Source organism: Squalius cephalus (assembly GCF_949319135.1).
Source record: "Squalius cephalus genome assembly, chromosome: 23".
In the NCBI taxonomy this organism is placed as follows: Eukaryota; Metazoa; Chordata; class Actinopteri; order Cypriniformes; family Leuciscidae; genus Squalius; species Squalius cephalus.
This window is the reverse complement of record NC_137144.1, coordinates 22466100-22488027: the sequence shown is the minus strand read 5'-3', so window position 1 is coordinate 22488027 and position 21928 is coordinate 22466100. Positions and strand designations below refer to the sequence as shown.

Genomic DNA, 21928 nt, shown 5'->3' with positions numbered 1-21928 from the left:
GGGCTCCTTAGTTTCTTCAGAGTCATGCCGAGTGAATGAATTTGAAGGTTTTGATGTGTTACTGTAGCAATGCCTTGATGGCTATATTAATTTGATGCCAACGCAACTAATTGGTCAAATGTTATGTAAGGGATCATGTACATAAATAATTATGGCGATAAGAGATATTGATTTGAGATGAAGCTGTTTTAAAATTGTACCTGTTTGTTGTCTTATAATCCATTACCGTGTACAAAACAATCGTCGCAAAATGGCGCGATTGACCAATCAGAATCAAGTATTCCACAGAGCTGTGTAATAATAACAATTATATGATGTTATAAGTAATTGTACTTGTGGCTTTTAATCCCACTTGCCTAAAATCATTATTAGGGATGCTATACTCAATAAAATGTTTGTCATTTCTGGCTTTGGTGTGCTTGGCCCTATACTTATTTCTTGCAGCTATACATTTGTTCTCATTATTTCTTTAAATAAATGCAGAATATAGATATTTCTTATTGAATATGACTCATTGGCATTTAATTCTGATAGCTATTCTGGTAACAATTTACAATAATTAACTAACATTAACAATGAGCAATAATTATGTTACAGTGTTTATTGATTTTTGTTAACATTAGTTAATAAAATAACACTGCTTATCATTAGCTCATGTTAGTTCAGTTACATTAAATAATATTAAGAGACAACTTTTGATTTGAATGTATTAATAATGTTGAAGTTAACATTAAGATTAATAAATGATTCAGAAGTATTTTTCATTGTTAATTCAGGTTAACAAATGAAAGTGTTACCGCTATTCCATTATTAGAACAGCAGAAACACCAAATTTGACAAATAATAATGAAAACATTTTCTGTGCACTGGCAAATTTTACTTAGACAATTAAATAGCTAAGTGATTTATATTTCATAGTGTGGATGAGTCAAGAGTCACATCCTTGTACAGCCCAATTCAAACAAGCGATAAATGAATCATTGTGTGACTGAATTTGGTTCTCATCATTCAGATACAGTTTGTTTAGTCTCAAACACCAAAAGAAGACATTAAATATTTATTTGTTTCAAGTATCTACCAAGCCCAAGGCCAAATTCAAGCTATGGGTCCACCCTCTGATCACAAACTACATTCCTCCAAAGCAAACTAATAGCCATTATAAAAGAACAAGTGCTGACAGACATCTCACATTAGCTCTTGAGGATGGATCTTGTCTCCATGGGGACTGTGAGGATGTCTCAGATGTGGATGCTGAGATGGGTCTTGCTATTGGTCGGGCTGCAGTCCGTACAAGCAGGTAAGCAGAAAAAGAACAAAAATAAAATGTAAGAAAAGCTCAAAATTCTTAAAATGAACATCCAAAATATCATTCAAATATCAACATCTATGTTTAAAGACTTTGTGGGAGATTATGGGGACATTATGGAAAATCCTATGGACTTTACCTGGTCGCCAACAACAACACCAGGTAAATCTTTAATTGTGTTTACATGTATGTATTATACAAGACATATTGATTGCATTGATTTGTAATGTCACAAATACATTAATAGACGTCACATTCCACAACAAGTATACCTTAAAACTTTGAAGTCAATACAAATATATTCAAGAATTATGTATCAAAGTATTTAGGTTTAAATGTATCATTGATGAAAAAACTGTTCTCTCTCTCTGGGAATTTTTTTTTTTTTTTGAGGTATAAAAGTGTGCAGTAATAAAATACAACATACAAAATGTATTTTTGGTCACACTTTAGATTAGAATCCAATTCTCACTAACTAACTATGACTTTTGTCTCAATAAACTCCTAATTACTGCTTATTAATAGTTAGTAAGGTGGATGTTAAGTTTAGGTATTGGGTAGGAATGTTCGATGTAGAATAAGGCATTAATATGTGCTTTATAAGCACTAATAAACAGCCGATATCCTGCTAATATGCATACTAATAAGGAACTATTTAACAGAGAGAAATTGGACCCTAAAGTGTTACCGTATTTTTCTCAGAATTACAAAAAATGTCAATTTTACATAAAAAACTTAATTTAATACGAATGATAATAAATCATAACCTTACAAGTTTTTACCATGGTTGCAAAGACAATTGTAACACTAGTTATGGAATCTTTTAAACATGTAATTCACAGTCATTTCTAATTTTGTATCTAATTGTGAATAAAATAATAATTATGATGCATATACCACTTAAACTGTAAACACACATTATTCAGGACATTGTTCAATAACAACATGTTCAGAAATATGTATACACTAAAGACATGTTTTAGTTACATATTATTTTACAGTGTCCTTGTTAAACCTTAGTAATAACTATAAATTATGCATAATTACATGCATATAACCCTAATCCTAACCCTATAGTAAGTGCATGTAGTTAATTATTATCAGTCAGTACATAAATGTGTTATTTACACTGTAACAAAGACACCTTAAAATAAAGGGATACACTTTATTTTAAGGTGTCTTTGTTACACTTTAATTATATAATTATACATGCTGAGTAATATTAATTAACTACATGTACTTACTATTGAGGTTAGGTTTAGGGTTAGTTGAATGTAATTATGCATAATTTATAGTTATTACTATAGTGACTACATGTAACATATGAAACAATGACACTGTAAAATAAAGTAAAATAAAGGCATTTGCAAAACTTTGAATGAGAAGGAAAATGTTTTAATAAATTTCAATCAAATATGACAGTTTTCGTTTTTGTCTTTTATATTTAGTGTTCACCACTATGACGACTGTGATGGTAACAAAAGGTATTTAAAAACATAATTTAAAGCATGTACAGCATCAGTTTGTACAGTTTTTATACTTTAGGAAAGTAAATTCTGTATTTTTGCTCACTGAAAGTATTTACCAAAGAGTTTTACATTTATAAACTTTCCCTCTTGATTCAGCTGAACCGAATCCTGATCATCAGTCCACGATCTGCAGCACATGGGGAAATTTCCACTTCAAGACATTTGATGGTCATTTCTTTCAAGTGCCAGACACGTGCAACTACGTTCTGGCGGTGATGTGTGACAGCACAACTTCTGACTTTAACATCCAAATGCAAAGAGAGATTGTGAACGACTCAATCACTTTTAGCACAGTCACAATAAAGCTGGAAGGGACGGTCATCAAAATCACTAATGGTGACATAACTATGGATGATCAAGCGTGAGTTGATATTTACTTGTTTTTACATGAGTAACTACTGCAATGTGCAGCTTTCATAAACTCATATTCATTAAGAGACAACTCTGAATATGCTGATTAAAAATGGTGAAGAATAGTGTCCAGACAGCACATAAAATCTTCTACAATTACTTATACAAATATGTTTAACTGAAGCTTCTTACACTTTTTCTTGCAGCGTGTCTGTTCCAATCAATCAGAATGGACTTAAAATCGAGGGAAGTCAAACAAGTATTAAAATCTCCAAATATGGATTGACTGTCTTTTGGGAAGAGGACAACTCTATATTGGTATGATTTAACATTATTATCTTGCTGAGTAAATACCTTTACTGTAATACAGAATGTGTGATGAATATGTGAGATAATGAGCCAAATATGTGTTCAAATGAAAACTGTAAAACTGATTTGATGAAATCTGTTGATAGCAGTAAAGAAAAACAAAGCAAACCTGGCAAAGTTTTGGTTCCGTGCAGGTTCTTCTTCAGAATGAGTCAAGCTGATTCCATAACCCTATAATGAAATCACACACACCCTTTAACGCCATTAAATTTGTTTGCACACAATAAGTAAGACTAGGAAAATTAAACATCAAACAGGATATCAGTTCGACAAATCATAAAGCAAATATTAATCGTCTAAGTAAGCCACAGTGAACCAACATGTATCTGACAGCTCAATATTGATTTTAATAAGTGTGTTTGTACTGCTATAAACAAACAGCATGACAGACAATTTTTGAGAAAATAAACTGTATTCGTATCACTGACATTATCTTATAATATGTTGTCTAGATTGAACTTGCAGAGAAGTACCAAGGTCAGACCTGTGGACTCTGTGGAAACTACAACGGCAACAAGACTGACGATATTTCTGAAAACGGTAAACATGATGTTTTGATCATATGACCAAGAAAAACATTTGCTTTACAGATTATTTTGAATGCCAGACAAACCTGATCGCTGCATATACATAGTAATAGTATGACATTAACCAGCTAAATCCCTCTCAGGTCCGGCCACATGGAAGGTGTCCACACCAACTGAATCCTGCAAGGAAGTTCCACTTCCACCCAGGGATCAGTGCGACCAGGTGTGAGACAAATCAGGAGTTTTACAATCATTTTACCAGATTTTGGGCTGACATAAGTACATTTGTTTTACCTCATTTGCCATCTGAAACATTGCATTCAATCATTTTTCTTTTTAGCAGGCAAGTGTTTGCCAGCAGTATCTCAGCAGTCCAGGGTTTAGCGACTGTTACAATGTGATGGACATGGGTTCATTTGAAGAAGCCTGTGTGAACGACCTGTGTCGATGTTACGGCAATTACGACTGTCTCTGCAACACACTCACGGAGATTTCACGACAGTGCACACATGCTGGAGGAAAACCAGGAACATGGAGGACAGAGCAGCTCTGTCGTGAGTAGCATTTCTGAAAGATGAATAGAAAATTAAAAAAATCAGTGGGAATAAAATGCCATTACCAACACTCCATTTACAGCTCGGGATTTAACTGGATATTAGAATTTTCAGAATTTATGGGTATGATTAAAAATAAATAAATAATAGTTATATGCTGTGATATAAAACCCAGTATACATACACTACTAGTTTGAATACATTTGACTAAATTTATGTGTCCAGCATACAGTCCTGATACTGTATGGTGTATTTGATATATCAACTGTCTTATTCTGTGGAGCAGCAAAGTCATGTCCTCTAAACATGCAATACATGGAGTGTGGAAGTCCGTGCAAGAACACCTGCAAAGATCCAAACGCAGGTCTAATGTGTAAAGAACACTGTGTGGACGGCTGTTTCTGCCCTGAAGGTAATTTCACACAATATCAAGAGATGTGCTTGCAACACTGTTTTTTTTTTCTTTCCCAAAATAAATGGTATCATGCCTTCTTTATGTAAAGGCACCGTGGAAGACGACATTGGTCAGAGTGGCTGTGTTCCTGTGAACCAGTGCCCATGTGTTCACGATGGCACAGTATATCAGTCAGGAGACTCTTACAAACAAGCTTGTAAAAAATGGTAACATTTGAATTGAAATATTTTAGTCACATTTAAATTAATTTATACATTTCCCCATGCTAACACTGAAGCATTCTGTGTCAGTGTGTGTGCCGCGGGACACTGGACCTGTACATACCTGGAATGTCCCGGAATCTGCTCTGTTGTGGGAGGGTCTCACGTCACCACTTATGATGGAAAGAGCTTCACCTTCAGCGGGAACTGTGACTACATCCTCACTAAGGTCTGTCAGGATATCAGATGATCCACAGATATTTTCTGTCAGGGCGAGATCAATGAAAGTCTTCACTTGTACTTTTATTCACATGGTTTATTTAAAAATCAGGAAAGCGGGTGCATTATCATTTATATTGAATCATTATATATAATTTGGAGGTTCATACAGTCCTTTTTTTATTCCAGCACTCTAATGACAGTGATATTGCTGTCGTGGGAAATCTGGCAAAGTGTGATCCGGCCCGAACAGACACATGTCTAAATTCAGTGACCCTTGTCATCTCGGGGACCACTGTAAGTACAAGGTTGCATGTTTTCATAATTTCATATTCTAAAACAACCAAAATACTTTTTCTGGGAGAACAGCACTAGAATAGCACACTTACTTTCATCATCGTGAACAGAACATACCTCATACTTCTGCAAAATCCTCCAAGATGGAATTACAAAACATAATTTTGTTTTCTTTTTTGTTGTTTTATGTGTAAAACAGATTAGTTTTTCCTCCAGTGGAGATGTCACACTAAATGCAAACAGCCCATTTAAGCTTCCTGCTACCGAAGGTGGGTTGTCCAAAATGGGGAACATTCTATTATAAGCATGTTAAAAATAAAATTCATATATAATTAAATGCATTTCTCTGAAAAACCCAAAGCTCTATTTTTCAAATGTAAATATACTGTAAATATATTAGCATTAACAATAGTCATTGTTGATTAGTGGTTTTGTATCCAAACCACCTATTTTGTTGTCCCAGGTCCTGTGAGCATCTTCCAGCCTTCTTCCTCCTTCATTATTGCTGATATGAAGAGTCTTCGTCTAGAGATCCAGTTGGCTCCAGTCATGCAGTTGTATATTGTAGCCAGCACTGAAGAGAAAGGGAAAATGAGTGGTAAGTTGGGAAAAAAATGTGATTAGAATCCATTTTAGTTACAGAAGGTAGAAAAGAAGTGAAAACTGTCATTTATAAAACCAAAATATTATAAACTGACCAATAGTTTAACATATTAAGTAAGTAATAATTGACGGGCCGTTGAATTATTAGAAAAATAACGCACACCCGAGGTGGTATTGCAGCAACGACGCAAAGACAATAATTCAACAACCCGGAGTAAATTTTTCCACTTAAAAATTTACAACTTAAAAAAATGTAAGTTGTAAAACTATACTACATTACCACACCTCAAAACATTGGTCAGATGATGTATTTCAAGACATTTTTCAGGTTTTTCTCTTTTAAAACGCTCTTGTGTGTAGGACTAATTTCTTACACATCTAATCCGAAGCCTCCATTACCAAGTACAAAACGTCATAGGATAGAAACGGAGAATTGAGCCACTGATAACAGACTAATGCAGTTATTAGGAAGAGAGAGAGAGAGAGAGTTATCAAGCGTGTGTGAATTACCTCAGTCTCTGCATCTCTCAACAGTGTTCGGCTGCAGCGTCTCTATTAATAGCGAAACTCTACGTTTTTGTTGTTGTCCGTACATAAAACCTAATTCTGTGGCAAAAAAACATGGAAATAATTTGTCGGTTTTATCCTATTGTTTACTATATTCATTTGCTTTGTCAGTGTTGTTGTGGGTTTTGGTTTTACTGTTGTTGTAATCTGTAAAGACCTTTGAAATAACTGAAATTATTTGTCGTAGTGATATGGAACTGTAATGAAACTACCTGGAACTACTTTAGCCGTGCTTTTCCCTTAAAATAATTGCACGCCTTAGAATGTTCATCAACCAATCAGATTCAAGCATTCAACAGCCCCGTAGTATAATACAAAATAATGTTTATGACTCCTCCTTTTAAAAATCTATCAGTATAGTGAATGAATTACAGACATTGTATAAATCGTTCACTACTTTTCATTCTACACATTGCTTATTTCAGGTCTCTGTGGAAACTATAATGATGTCCAAACAGACGACTTTAAAACAGAATCAGGCATCATAGAGGGCACACCAATAACTTTTGTCAACTTTTGGAAGAAAAACCCATATAGCTGTCCAGATCTTGAAAACACTTTTGACAACCCATGTAGTCTGAGTGTGGACACAGGTATACACAGTATTACAAACATTAAGAAATAACATTAAAAAAATAAATATATGCAATAATTTATGTTGCAAACATTACAGAACTATGTCAAGTCTTTATTCTTTCCCTTCAGAGAAACTTGCTAAAGACTGGTGTTCCCGTCTCACAAACCCAAATGGCACCTTCTCCCAATGTCATTCAGAAATATGTCCCGAGATTTACTACCAAGTGAGTATTTTTGCACAGAACACTTTTCTCTTTTAAAACTAACTGTATATGTATGAATGACATATAATTGCATGTGGGTTTCATCCTTTGCAGTGGTGCGTCTATGACACATGCAAATGTTCAGATATTAGGAAGTGTATGTGTGCGGCCGTGTCCACTTATGCCCACGCATGTGCTGCCAAAGGAGTCATTCTCCAGGGCTGGATGGATTCAGAACCCTGTGGTGAGAACATTTCGTTTGTACAGTTCTATATAATTCATGTATTTGAATCATATTCTGTTGATTTGGAAATTAAACAATGAATCATAATAAAAATGTGTTTATCTGTTCTAAGTATCCGAGTGTTCAGAAAACATGAAGTACTCTTACGGAGTGACCAGCTGTGGAAGCACGTGCCGTTCTCTCAGTGGACAAGATAACACCTGCCAAGGGTCCTTCACACCTGTAGACGGCTGTGTCTGTTCTGCGGGAACATACCTTAATGAAGAAGGCAGCTGTGTACCTGCTGACCAGTGTCCTTGTTACAAAGGTGACAAGGTCATAGAGCAATCAGGAATATCCTACATAGATGGTGAAGCATGGTATGAGTTCCTCATTTCATACCCAATGCATTGTTGACAGAATACCAATGATAACTCTTGATGACCATTAGTAATTACTGATTTGTACAATTTTGTCATATTACAGCACCTGTAACCTTGGCAAATTGCATTGCTCCAGTCCAGAAGGTAAGTTGCAACTTAATTCTGCAATTCCACTAGTCAAGTTATCACTGGTATGATGAAGTTTCCCATCTATGTGCCTGTTGTGTTTGTAGACTGTGTGGCTCCGATGGTCTTCTTCAAATGCTCAAATTATGAACCTGGAAAAAAAGGAACAGAATGTCAAAGGACATGTCAAAACCAAGACCTAAACAATTGCGTGAGTTTTGATTGGGACAGCATAACTGACATTTCTAAAAAGTTTACATGTTGTTTTTGGTTGCCACAAACGGATTTGTAAAAGCAGAGCTATGAAAAAAGGAGGGTTAACACTGCTGGACCTTCTTGATTTGTTTTGCCTATAGGTGAGCACAGGGTGTGTATCAGGGTGTATGTGTCCAGATGACCTGCTAGCTGATGGCAAAGGTGGGTGTGTGGAGAGGAAAAACTGTACCTGTGTCCATAATGGACTCACCTATCCACCTGGAGAGCAAGTTCAAGAGGACTGTAACACCTGGTGAGTCGGCATTGATAAAAGTAGGGGAGAATATTACAGCTATACCATCACCATGTGCGTGCTAATTTTTCTCTGCCCAAAACAAAAAGCAATTTTCAAAACTTGTAATGTACTTTACTACTACTTTAAATTGTCACCCAAAATGGGAGGTAAGAAAGAAAAAAGCTGGTAACGACATGCATTAAAGGGTTAATCTGTGAATTGCTGTCTATATTTCAGCACATGCATAAACGGGATGTGGGATTGTACAGCTAAAGAGTGTTACGGCACCTGTACCATCTTTGGCGATGGTCATTTCATGACTTTTGATGGCAGGAAATATTCTTTCCACGGAGACTGTGAACACATCTTAGCCCATGTATGTTTTTCATCAATTTGGGTTCTTGTCTAATTTAAGAAGAAAAAAAGTCCAATTCTGACCTGACACACAATTCATTTGTGCAACCCCTCTAGGATTACTGCAATACAGACCAGAGTCCATATTCTTTACGCCTGGTCACAGAGAACATTCCCTGTGGCGGCAGCAGCACCATTTGCTCCAAGTCCATCAATCTCTTTTTTGGGGTGAGGTTATTTCATAGCTCAAAATCAGCTTGAGTATAATAATATTTTAAAATGTCAAATATAGTGATACAATTTATGCCATTGTTGTATATATTATAGAGAATGGACATGTAGAAAAAAAATTACATTCAAAATCTAAGTTTCATTTTTGTTCTTTGAGAGAGTTATATCCAGTTATTTATGCTGTTAATGGACAACTTTATTCCACTGTCTTCTTAAATCCTGCAGAGATACAAGATGATTTTATCCGAGGAGAATGGGATTAAAGTTGTTGAAAGCAATGGCACTGAATACCAATATCAAATCCATACTGCTGGGATATACAATGTCATAGAGGTCAAAGATCTTTTGAACTTAATCTGGGACAATAAAACGAGTCTGATGCTCCAACTCCATCCTAAATTTAAGGTAAGCATTACCCCTACACACAATTCACAAAACACACAATCATCTTTTACACTTTCCTGTTCATTCTCTTACCTTAACATACAATCTTTATAACAGGGCAAGGTGTGTGGACTGTGTGGAAACTTTGATGGTAATGCGAACAATGACTTTGTAAAGCTTGATGGAGAAGAGGTCACTGATGCAGTGGCATTTGGGAATAGTTGGAAGGTGAATCCCAGCTGCCCAGAAATGAGTAACTTGATGAACCCATGTGAAAAAAATCCACATCGGAGTGCCTGGGCTATCAAACAATGCAGCATCATCACAAGTCCTGTCTTTACAGACTGCCATTCACGTGTATGTACAATTATAAACTTTGTGAATTCAGAAAGTTGTTGATCTTCTGGATTTTGTTTAAAAGGCCAGCCTTTGTTGGTTCCACGCCTGAAAAAGGTTCTACTGACTTTCCTGTCTCTAGGTGGACTCTGGCCCATACTATGATGCCTGTGTAAGGGACACATGTGGATGTGACAGCGGAGGTGACTGTGATTGTTTCTGTACTGCAGTGGCAGCTTATGCTGCTGAATGCCGTAAAAAAGGAGCTTGTGTAGCATGGCGGAGCCCAAGCATTTGCCGTAAGTCCCAATACTATTAGAAATTGTGTTTATTGCATTCAGAATTCCACACAAAATGTGCAACCTCAGATTTTGCCTAGGCCTATCCAGACTCATTACCTTCTATTGTTTGATCTCCTATAAACATTGTCATACTGCTGACTGAATTGGTTGTTCTTGCAGCTTTATTCTGTGAGTACTACAACAACCCTCCAGGTGAATGCCAGTGGCACTACAAAACTTGTGGATCGACCTGCATGAAAACTTGCAGAAACCCATCAGGAACCTGCTCTAATCAAATTCCTCTCCTGGAGGGTATGGATTATTCTTTAAAACTTTGAAAACATGCTTTTGTACAGAATTGAATAAAATAAAACTTAGGGCAATTGTAGCCCAAACTGCAAAATTGTGAGTGAATTAGTAAATTTTCATTAATATTAATTATTTGTTTCTAGAATCAAGAAACATTGAGTCGAAAGAAATGTGTGTATCTTGTTTATTCCATTTGGCCTTTTATTATACTCCTAGGGTGTTTTCCTCAATGCCCTTCAGACAGACCATTTTTGCGGGAGGACACCAGGAAATGTGTTACAGAGGCAGAATGTGTTTCTCTGTGTACCTATGATGGGAAGATATATACTACTGGAGAAGTGGTGTACGATACCACAGATGGGAATGGAACATGTTTCACTGCTATATGTGGATCTAATGGCACGATAATAAGAACTATTACAAATTGCATGACAACAACTACACCATTCACTTTCACAACTCCACCACAGACTACTAAAACAACAATTACAATACCAACCACCAAGACTTTCACTTCAACACCTACTACAGTAACACTAACAACACCAAAAACACCATCAACAGCTACAACAACTGCTGTTCCACTGACACCTACATCACCTGGAATTACAACTGTTGTTACTACTGAAACCCCCCCTATAGAATCTCCACCTCCCACAGGAACAGAAACGCCATCAACAGCTACAACAACTGCTGTTCCACCGACACCAACAGCACCTGGAATTACTACTGCTGTTACTACTGAAACACCATCTACAGAAACACCACCTCCCACAGGAACAGAAACGCCATCAACAGCTACAACAACAGCTGTTCCACCGACACCAACAGCACCTGAAATTTCTACTACTGCTGTTACTGCTCAAACACCATTGATCGAAACACCAACTCCCACAGGAACAGAAACGCCATCAACAGCTACTACAACTGCTGTTCCACCAACACCTACATCACCTGGAATTACTATTGCTGTTACTACTGAAACACCATCTACAGAAACACCACCTCCCACAGGAACAGAAACGCCATCAACAGCTACAACAACTGCTGTTCCACCAACACCTACATCACCTGGAATTACTACTGCTGTTACTACTGAAACACCATCTACAGAAACACCACCTCCCACAGGAACAGAAACGCCATCAACAGCTACAACAACTGCTGTTCCACCGACACCAACAGCACCTGAAATTTCTACTACTGCTGTTACTGCTCAAACACCATTGATCGAAACACCAACTCCCACAGGAACACCATCAACAGCTACTACAACTGCTGTTCCACCAACACCTACATCACCTGGAATTACTACTGCTGTTACTACTGAAACACCATCTACAGAAACACCACCTCCCACAGGAACAGAAACGCCATCAACAGCAACAACAACTGCTGTTCCACCGACACCAACAGCACCTGAAATTTCTACTACTGCTGTTACTGCTCAAACACCATTGATCGAAACACCAACTCCCACAGGAACAGAAACGCCATCAACAGCTACTACAACTGCTGTTCCACCAACACCTACATCACCTGGAATTACTACTGCTGTTACTACTGAAACACCATCTACAGAAACACCACCTCCCACAGGAACAGAAACGCCATCAACAGCTACAACAACTGCTGTTCCACCGACACCAACAGCACCTGAAATTTCTACTACTGCTGTTACTGCTCAAACACCATTGATCGAAACACCAACTCCCACAGGAACAGAAACGCCATCAACAGCTACTACAACTGCTGTTCCACCAACACCTACATCACCTGGAATTACTACTGCTGTTACTATTGAAACACCATCTACAGAAACACCACCTCCCACAGGAACAGAAACGCCATCAACAGCTACAACAACTGCTGTTCCACCGACACCAACAGCACCTGAAATTTCTACTACTGCTGTTACTGCTCAAACACCATTGATCGAAACACCAACTCCCACAGGAACAGAAACACCATCAACAGCTACAACAACTGCTGTTCCACCAACACCTACATCACCTGGAATTACTACTGCTGTTACTATTGAAACACCATCTACAGAAACACCACCTCCCACAGGAACAGAAACGCCATCAACAGCTACAACAACTGCTGTTCCACCGACACCAACAGCACCTGAAATTTCTACTACTGCTGTTACTGCTCAAACACCACTGATCGAAACACCAACTCCCACAGGAACAGAAACGCCATCAACAGCTACTACAACTGCTGTTCCACCAACACCTACATCACCTGGAATTACTACTGCTGTTACTATTGAAACACCATCTACAGAAACACCACCTCCCACAGGAACAGAAACGCCATCAACAGCTACTACAACTGCTGTTCCACCAACACCTACATCACCTGGAATTACTACTGCTGTTACTATTGAAACACCATCTACAGAAACACCACCTCCCACAGGAACAGAAACGCCATCAACAGCTACAACAACTGCTGTTCCACCAACACCTACATCACCTGGAATTACTACTGCTGTTACTATTGAAACACCATCTACAGAAACACCACCTCCCACAGGAACAGAAACGCCATCAACAGCTACAACAACTGCTGTTCCACCGACACCAACAGCACCTGAAATTTCTACTACTGCTGTTACTGCTCAAACACCACTGATCGAAACACCAACTCCCACAGGAACAGAAACGCCATCAACAGCTACTACAACTGCTGTTCCACCAACACCTACATCACCTGGAATTACTACTGCTGTTACTATTGAAACACCATCTACAGAAACACCACCTCCCACAGGAACAGAAACACCATCAACAGCTACAACAACTGCTGTTCCACCAACACCTACATCACCTGGAATTACTACTGCTGTTACTATTGAAACACCATCTACAGAAACACCACCTCCCACAGGAACAGAAACGCCATCAACAGCTACAACAACTGCTGTTCCACCGACACCAACAGCACCTGAAATTTCTACTACTGCTGTTACTGCTCAAACACCACTGATCGAAACACCAACTCCCACAGGAACAGAAACGCCATCAACAGCTACTACAACTGCTGTTCCACCAACACCTACATCACCTGGAATTACTACTGCTGTTACTACTGAAACACCATCTACAGAAACACCACCTCCCACAGGAACAGAAACGCCATCAACAGCTACAACAACTGCTGTTCCACCGACACCAACAGCACCTGAAATTTCTACTACTGCTGTTACTGCTCAAACACCATTGATCGAAACACCAACTCCCACAGGAACAGAAACGCCATCAACAGCTACTACAACTGCTGTTCCACCAACACCTACATCACCTGGAATTACTACTGCTGTTACTACTGAAACACCATCTACAGAAACACCACCTCCCACAGGAACAGAAACGCCATCAACAGCTACAACAACTGCTGTTCCACCGACACCAACAGCACCTGAAATTTCTACTACTGCTGTTACTGCTCAAACACCACTGATCGAAACACCAACTCCCACAGGAACAGAAACGCCATCAACAGCTACTACAACTGCTGTTCCACCAACAGCTACATCACCTGGAATTACTACTGCTGTTACTACTGAAACACCATCTACAGAAACACCACCTCCCACAGGAACAGAAACGCCATCAACAGCTACAACAACTGCTGTTCCACCGACACCAACAGCACCTGAAACTTCTACTACTGCTGTTACTGCTCAAACACCATTGATCGAAACACCAACTCCCACAGGAACAGAAACACCATCAACAGCTACTACAACTGCTGTTCCACCAACACCTACATCACCTGGAATTACTACTGCTGTTACTATTGAAACACCATCTACAGAAACACCACCTCCCACAGGAACAGAAACGCCATCAACAGCTACAACAACTGCTGTTCCACCGACACCAACAGCACCTGAAATTTCTACTACTGCTGTTACTGCTCAAACACCATTGATCGAAACACCAACTCCCACAGGAACAGAAACGCCATCAACAGCTACTACAACTGCTGTTACACCAACACCTACATCACCTGGAATTACTACTGCTGTTACTACTGAAACACCATCTACAGAAACACCACCTCCCACAGGAACAGAAACGCCATCAACAGCTACAACAACTGCTGTTCCACCGACACCAACAGCACCTGAAATTTCTACTACTGCTGTTACTGCTCAAACACCATTGATCGAAACACCAACTCCCACAGGAACAGAAACGCCATCAACAGCTACTACAACTGCTGTTCCACCAACACCTACATCACCTGGAATTACTACTGCTGTTACTACTGAAACACCATCTACAGAAACACCACCTCCCACAGGAACAGAAACGCCATCAACAGCTACAACAACTGCTGTTCCACCGACACCAACAGCACCTGAAATTTCTACTACTGCTGTTACTGCTCAAACACCATTGATCGAAACACCAACTCCCACAGGAACAGAAACACCATCAACAGCTACTACAACTGCTGTTCCACCAACACCTACATCACCTGGAATTACTACTGCTGTTACTACTGAAACACCATCTACAGAAACACCACCTCCCACAGGAACAGAAACGCCATCAACAGCTACAACAACTGCTGTTCCACCGACACCAACAGCACCTGAAATTTCTACTACTGCTGTTACTGCTCAAACACCACTGATCGAAACACCAACTCCCACAGGAACAGAAACGCCATCAACAGCTACTACAACTGCTGTTCCACCAACACCTACATCACCTGGAATTACTACTGCTGTTACTATTGAAACACCATCTACAGAAACACCACCTCCCACAGGAACAGAAACGCCATCAACAGCTACAACAACTGCTGTTCCACCGACACCAACAGCACCTGAAATTTCTACTACTGCTGTTACTGCTCAAACACCATTGATCGAAACACCAACTCCCACAGGAACAGAAACACCATCAACAGCTACTACAACTGCTGTTCCACCAACACCTACATCACCTGGAATTACTACTGCTGTTACTACTGAAACACCATCTACAGAAACACCACCTCCCACAGGAACAGAAACGCCATCAACAGCTACAACAACTGCTGTTCCACCGACACCAACAGCACCTGAAATTTCTACTACTGCTGTTACTGCTCAAACACCATTGATCGAAACACCAACTCCCACAGGAACACCATCAACAGCTACTACAACTGCTGTTCCACCGACACCGTCAACACCACAAATTTCTACTACTGCTGTTACTGCTCAAACACCATCTACAGAAACACCACCTCCCTCAGTAACAGAAACGCCATCAACAGCTACAACAACTGCTGTTCCACCGACACCAACAGCACCTGAAATTTCTACTACTGCTGTTACTGCTCAAACACCATTGATCGAAACACCAACTCCCACAGGAACAGAAACACCATCAACAGCTACTACTGCTGTTCCACCAACACCTACATCACCTGGAATTACTACTGCTGTTACTACTGAAACACCATCTACAGAAAAACCACCTCCCACAGGAACAGAAACGCCATCAACAGCTACAACAACTGCTGTTCCACCGACACCAACAGCACCTGAAATTTCTACTACTGCTGTTACTGCTCAAACACCTTTGATCGAAACACCAACTCCCACAGGAACAGAAACACCATCAACAGCTACTACAACTGCTGTTCCACCAACACCTACATCACCTGGAATTACTACTGCTGTTACTACTGAAACACCATCTACAGAAACACCACCTCCCACAGGAACAGAAACGCCATCAACAGCTACAACAACTGCTGTTCCACCGACACCAACAGCACCTGAAATTTCTACTACTGCTGTTACTGCTCAAACACCATTGATCGAAACACCAACTCCCACAGGAACAGAAACGCCATCAACAGCTACTACAACTGCTGTTCCACCAACACCTACATCACCTGGAATTACTACTGCTGTTACTACTGAAACACCATCTACAGAAACACCACCTCCCACAGGAACAGAAACGCCATCAACAGCTACAACAACTGCTGTTCCACCGACACCAACAGCACCTGAAATTTCTACTACTGCTGTTACTGCTCAAACACCACTGATCGAAACACCAACTCCCACAGGAACAGAAACGCCATCAACAGCTACTACAACTGCTGTTCCACCAACACCTACATCACTTGGAATTACTACTGCTGTTACTATTGAAACACCATCTACAGAAACACCACCTCCCACAGGAACAGAAACGCCATCAACAGCTACAACAACTGCTGTTCCACCGACACCAACAGCACCTGAAATTTCTACTACTGCTGTTACTGCTCAAACACCATTGATCGAAACACCAACTCCCACAGGAACAGAAACACCATCAACAGCTACTACAACTGCTGTTCCACCAACACCTACATCACCTGGAATTACTACTGCTGTTACTACTGAAACACCATCTACAGAAACACCACCTCCCACAGGAACAGAAACGCCATCAACAGCTACAACAACTGCTGTTCCACCGACACCAACAGCACCTGAAATTTCTACTACTGCTGTTACTGCTCAAACACCATTGATCGAAACACCAACTCCCACAGGAACAGAAACGCCATCAACAGCTACTACAACTGCTGTTCCACCAACACCTACATCACCTGGAATTACTACTGCTGTTACTACTGAAACACCATCTACAGAAACACCACCTCCCACAGGAACAGAAACGCCATCAACAGCTACAACAACTGCTCTTCCACCGACACCAACAGCACCTGAAATTTCTACTACTGCTGTTACTGCTCAAACACCACTGATCGAAACACCAACTCCCACAGGAACAGAAACGCCATCAACAGCTACTACAACTGCTGTTCCACCAACACCTACATCACCTGGAATTACTACTGCTGTTACTACTGAAACACCATCTACAGAAACACCACCTCCCACAGGAACAGAAACGCCATCAACAGCTACAACAACTGCTGTTCCACCGACACCAACAGCACCTGAAATTTCTACTACTGCTGTTACTGCTCAAACACCATTGATCGAAACACCAACTCCCACAGGAACAGAAACACCATCAACAGCTACTACAACTGCTGTTCCACCAACACCTACATCACCTGGAATTACTACTGCTGTTACTACTGAAACACCATCTACAGAAACACCACCTCCCACAGGAACAGAAACGCCATCAACAGCTACAACAACTGCTGTTCCACCGACACCAACAGCACCTGAAATTTCTACTACTGCTGTTACTGCTCAAACACCATTGATCGAAACACCAACTCCCACAGGAACACCATCAACAGCTACTACAACTGCTGTTCCACCGACACCGTCAACACCACAAATTTCTACTACTGCTGTTACTGCTCAAACACCATCTACAGAAACACCACCTCCCTCAGTAACAGAAACGCCATCAACAGCTACAACAACTGCTGTTCCACCGACACCAACAGCACCTGAAATTTCTACTACTGCTGTTACTGCTCAAACACCATTGATCGAAACACCAACTCCCACAGGAACAGAAACACCATCAACAGCTACTACTGCTGTTCCACCAACACCTACATCACCTGGAATTACTACTGCTGTTACTACTGAAACACCATCTACAGAAACACCACCTCCCACAGGAACAGAAACGCCATCAACAGCTACAACAACTGCTGTTCCACCGACACCAACAGCACCTGAAATTTCTACTACTGCTGTTACTGCTCAAACACCTTTGATCGAAACACCAACTCCCACAGGAACAGAAACACCATCAACAGCTACTACAACTGCTGTTCCACCAACACCTACATCACCTGGAATTACTACTGCTGTTACTACTGAAACACCATCTACAGAAACACCACCTCCCACAGGAACAGAAACGCCATCAACAGCTACAACAACTGCTGTTCCACCGACACCAACAGCACCTGAAATTTCTACTACTGCTGTTACTGCTCAAACACCATTGATCGAAACACCAACTCCCACAGGAACAGAAACGCCATCAACAGCTACTACAACTGCTGTTCCACCAACACCTACATCACCTGGAATTACTACTGCTGTTACTACTGAAACACCATCTACAGAAACACCACCTCCCACAGGAACAGAAACGCCATCAACAGCTACAACAACTGCTGTTCCACCGACACCAACAGCACCTGAAATTTCTACTACTGCTGTTACTGCTCAAACACCATTGATCGAAACACCAACTCCCACAGGAACAGAAACGCCATCAACAGCTACTACAACTGCTGTTCCACCAACACCTACATCACCTGGAATTACTACTGCTGTTACTACTGAAACACCATCTACAGAAACACCACCTCCCACAGGAACAGAAACGCCATCAACAGCTACAACAACTGCTGTTCCACCGACACCAACAGCACCTGAAATTTCTACTACTGCTGTTACTGCTCAAACACCACTGATCGAAACACCAACTCCCACAGGAACAGAAACGCCATCAACAGCTACTACAACTGCTGTTCCACCAACACCTACATCACTTGGAATTACTACTGCTGTTACTATTGAAACACCATCTACAGAAACACCACCTCCCACAGGAACAGAAACGCCATCAACAGCTACAACAACTGCTGTTCCACCGACACCAACAGCACCTGAAATTTCTACTACTGCTGTTACTGCTCAAACACCATTGATCGAAACGCCAACTCCCACAGGAACAGAAACACCATCAACAGCTACTACAACTGCTGTTCCACCAACACCTACATCACCTGGAATTACTACTGCTGTTACTACTGAAACACCATCTACAGAAACACCACCTCCCACAGGAACAGAAACGCCATCAACAGCTACAACAACTGCTGTTCCACCGACACCAACAGCACCTGAAATTTCTACTACTGCTGTTACTGCTCAAACACCATTGATCGAAACACCAACTCCCACAGGAACAGAAACGCCATCAACAGCTACTACAACTGCTGTTCCACCAACACCTACATCACCTGGAATTACTACTGCTGTTACTACTGAAACACCATCTACAGAAACACCACCTCCCACAGGAACAGAAACGCCATCAACAGCTACAACAACTGCTCTTCCACCGACACCAACAGCACCTGAAATTTCTACTACTGCTGTTACTGCTCAAACACCACTGATCGAAACACCAACTCCCACAGGAACAGAAACGCCATCAACAGCTACTACAACTGCTGTTCCACCAACACCTACATCACCTGGAATTACTACTGCTGTTACTACTGAAACACCATCTACAGAAACACCACCTCCCACAGGAACAGAAACGCCATCAACAGCTACAACAACTGCTGTTCCACCGACACCAACAGCACCTGAAATTTCTACTACTGCTGTTACTGCTCAAACACCATTGATCGAAACACCAACTCCCACAGGAACAGAAACACCATCAACAGCTACTACAACTGCTGTTCCACCAACACCTACATCACCTGGAATTACTACTGCTGTTACTACTGAAACACCATCTACAGAAACACCACCTCCCACAGGAACAGAAACGCCATCAACAGCTACAACAACTGCTGTTCCACCGACACCAACAGCACCTGAAATTTCTACTACTGCTGTTACTGCTCAAACACCATTGATCGAAACACCAACTCCCACAGGAACACCATCAACAGCTACTACAACTGCTGTTCCACCGACACCGTCAACACCACAAATTTCTACTACTGCTGTTACTGCTCAAACACCATCTACAGAAACACCACCTCCCTCAGTAACAGAAACGCCATCAACAGCTACAACAACTGCTGTTCCACCGACACCAACAGCACCTGAAATTTCTACTACTGCTGTTACTGCTCAAACACCATTGATCGAAACACCAACTCCCACAGGAACAGAAACACCATCAACAGCTACTACTGCTGTTCCACCAACACCTACATCACCTGGAATTACTACTGCTGTTACTACTGAAACACCATCTACAGAAACACCACCTCCCACAGGAACAGAAACGCCATCAACAGCTACAACAACTGCTGTTCCACCGACACCAACAGCACCTGAAATTTCTACTACTGCTGTTACTGCTCAAACACCATTGATCGAAACACCAACTCCCACAGGAACAGAAACACCATCAACAGCTACTACAACTGCTGTTCCACCAACACCTACATCACCTGGAATTACTACTGCTGTTACTACTGAAACACCATCTACAGAAACACCACCTCCCACAGGAACAGAAACGCCATCAACAGCTACAACAACTGCTGTTCCACCGACACCAACAGCACCTGAAATTTCTACTACTGCTGTTACTGCTCAAACACCATTGATCGAAACACCAACTCCCACAGGAACACCATCAACAGCTACTACAACTGCTGTTCCACCGACACCGTCAACACCACAAATTTCTACTACTGCTGTTACTGCTCAAACACCATCTACAGAAACACCACCTCCCTCAGTAACAGAAACGCCATCAACAGCTACAACAACTGCTGTTCCACCGACACCAACAGCACCTGAAATTTCTACTACTGCTGTTACTGCTCAAACACCATTGATCGAAACACCAACTCCCACAGGAACAGAAACACCATCAACAGCTACTACTGCTGTTCCACCAACACCTACATCACCTGGAATTACTACTGCTGTTACTACTGAAACACCATCTACAGAAACACCACCTCCCACAGGAACAGAAACGCCATCAACAGCTACAACAACTGCTGTTCCACCGACACCAACAGCACCTGAAATTTCTACTACTGCTGTTACTGCTCAAACACCTTTGATCGAAACACCAACTCCCACAGGAACAGAAACACCATCAACAGCTACTACAACTGCTGTTCCACCAACACCTACATCACCTGGAATTACTACTGCTGTTACTACTGAAACACCATCTACAGAAACACCACCTCCCACAGGAACAGAAACGCCATCAACAGCTACAACAACTGCTGTTCCACCGACACCAACAGCACCTGAAATTTCTACTACTGCTGTTACTGCTCAAACACCACTGATCGAAACACCAACTCCCACAGGAACAGAAACGCCATCAACAGCTACTACAACTGCTGTTCCACC

At 40.9% G+C, this 21928-nt stretch overlaps 1 protein-coding gene across 1 annotated transcript; it reads left to right on the top strand.

The window, feature by feature from the left end:
• Positions 1 to 1203: 1203 nt before the first annotated feature.
• LOC307151658 (mucin-5B-like) lies at positions 1204 to 21355 on the top strand (the record flags this gene model as incomplete). The annotated part of the gene is made up of 28 exons (XM_079859775.1): positions 1204 to 1297; positions 2932 to 3196; positions 3393 to 3504; positions 4008 to 4095; positions 4226 to 4305; positions 4423 to 4636; positions 4923 to 5048; positions 5140 to 5257; positions 5342 to 5480; positions 5660 to 5767; positions 5967 to 6036; positions 6231 to 6365; positions 7363 to 7530; positions 7643 to 7737; positions 7831 to 7960; positions 8073 to 8319; positions 8426 to 8466; positions 8556 to 8659; positions 8805 to 8956; positions 9176 to 9314; positions 9410 to 9520; positions 9749 to 9928; positions 10025 to 10264; positions 10386 to 10542; positions 10705 to 10836; positions 11050 to 11363; positions 20476 to 20588; positions 21181 to 21355. 28 exons carry the CDS (start codon positions 1204 to 1206, stop codon positions 21353 to 21355), a joined length of 4047 nt encoding a protein of 1348 aa, XP_079715901.1.
• Positions 21356 to 21928: the final 573 nt, after the last annotated feature.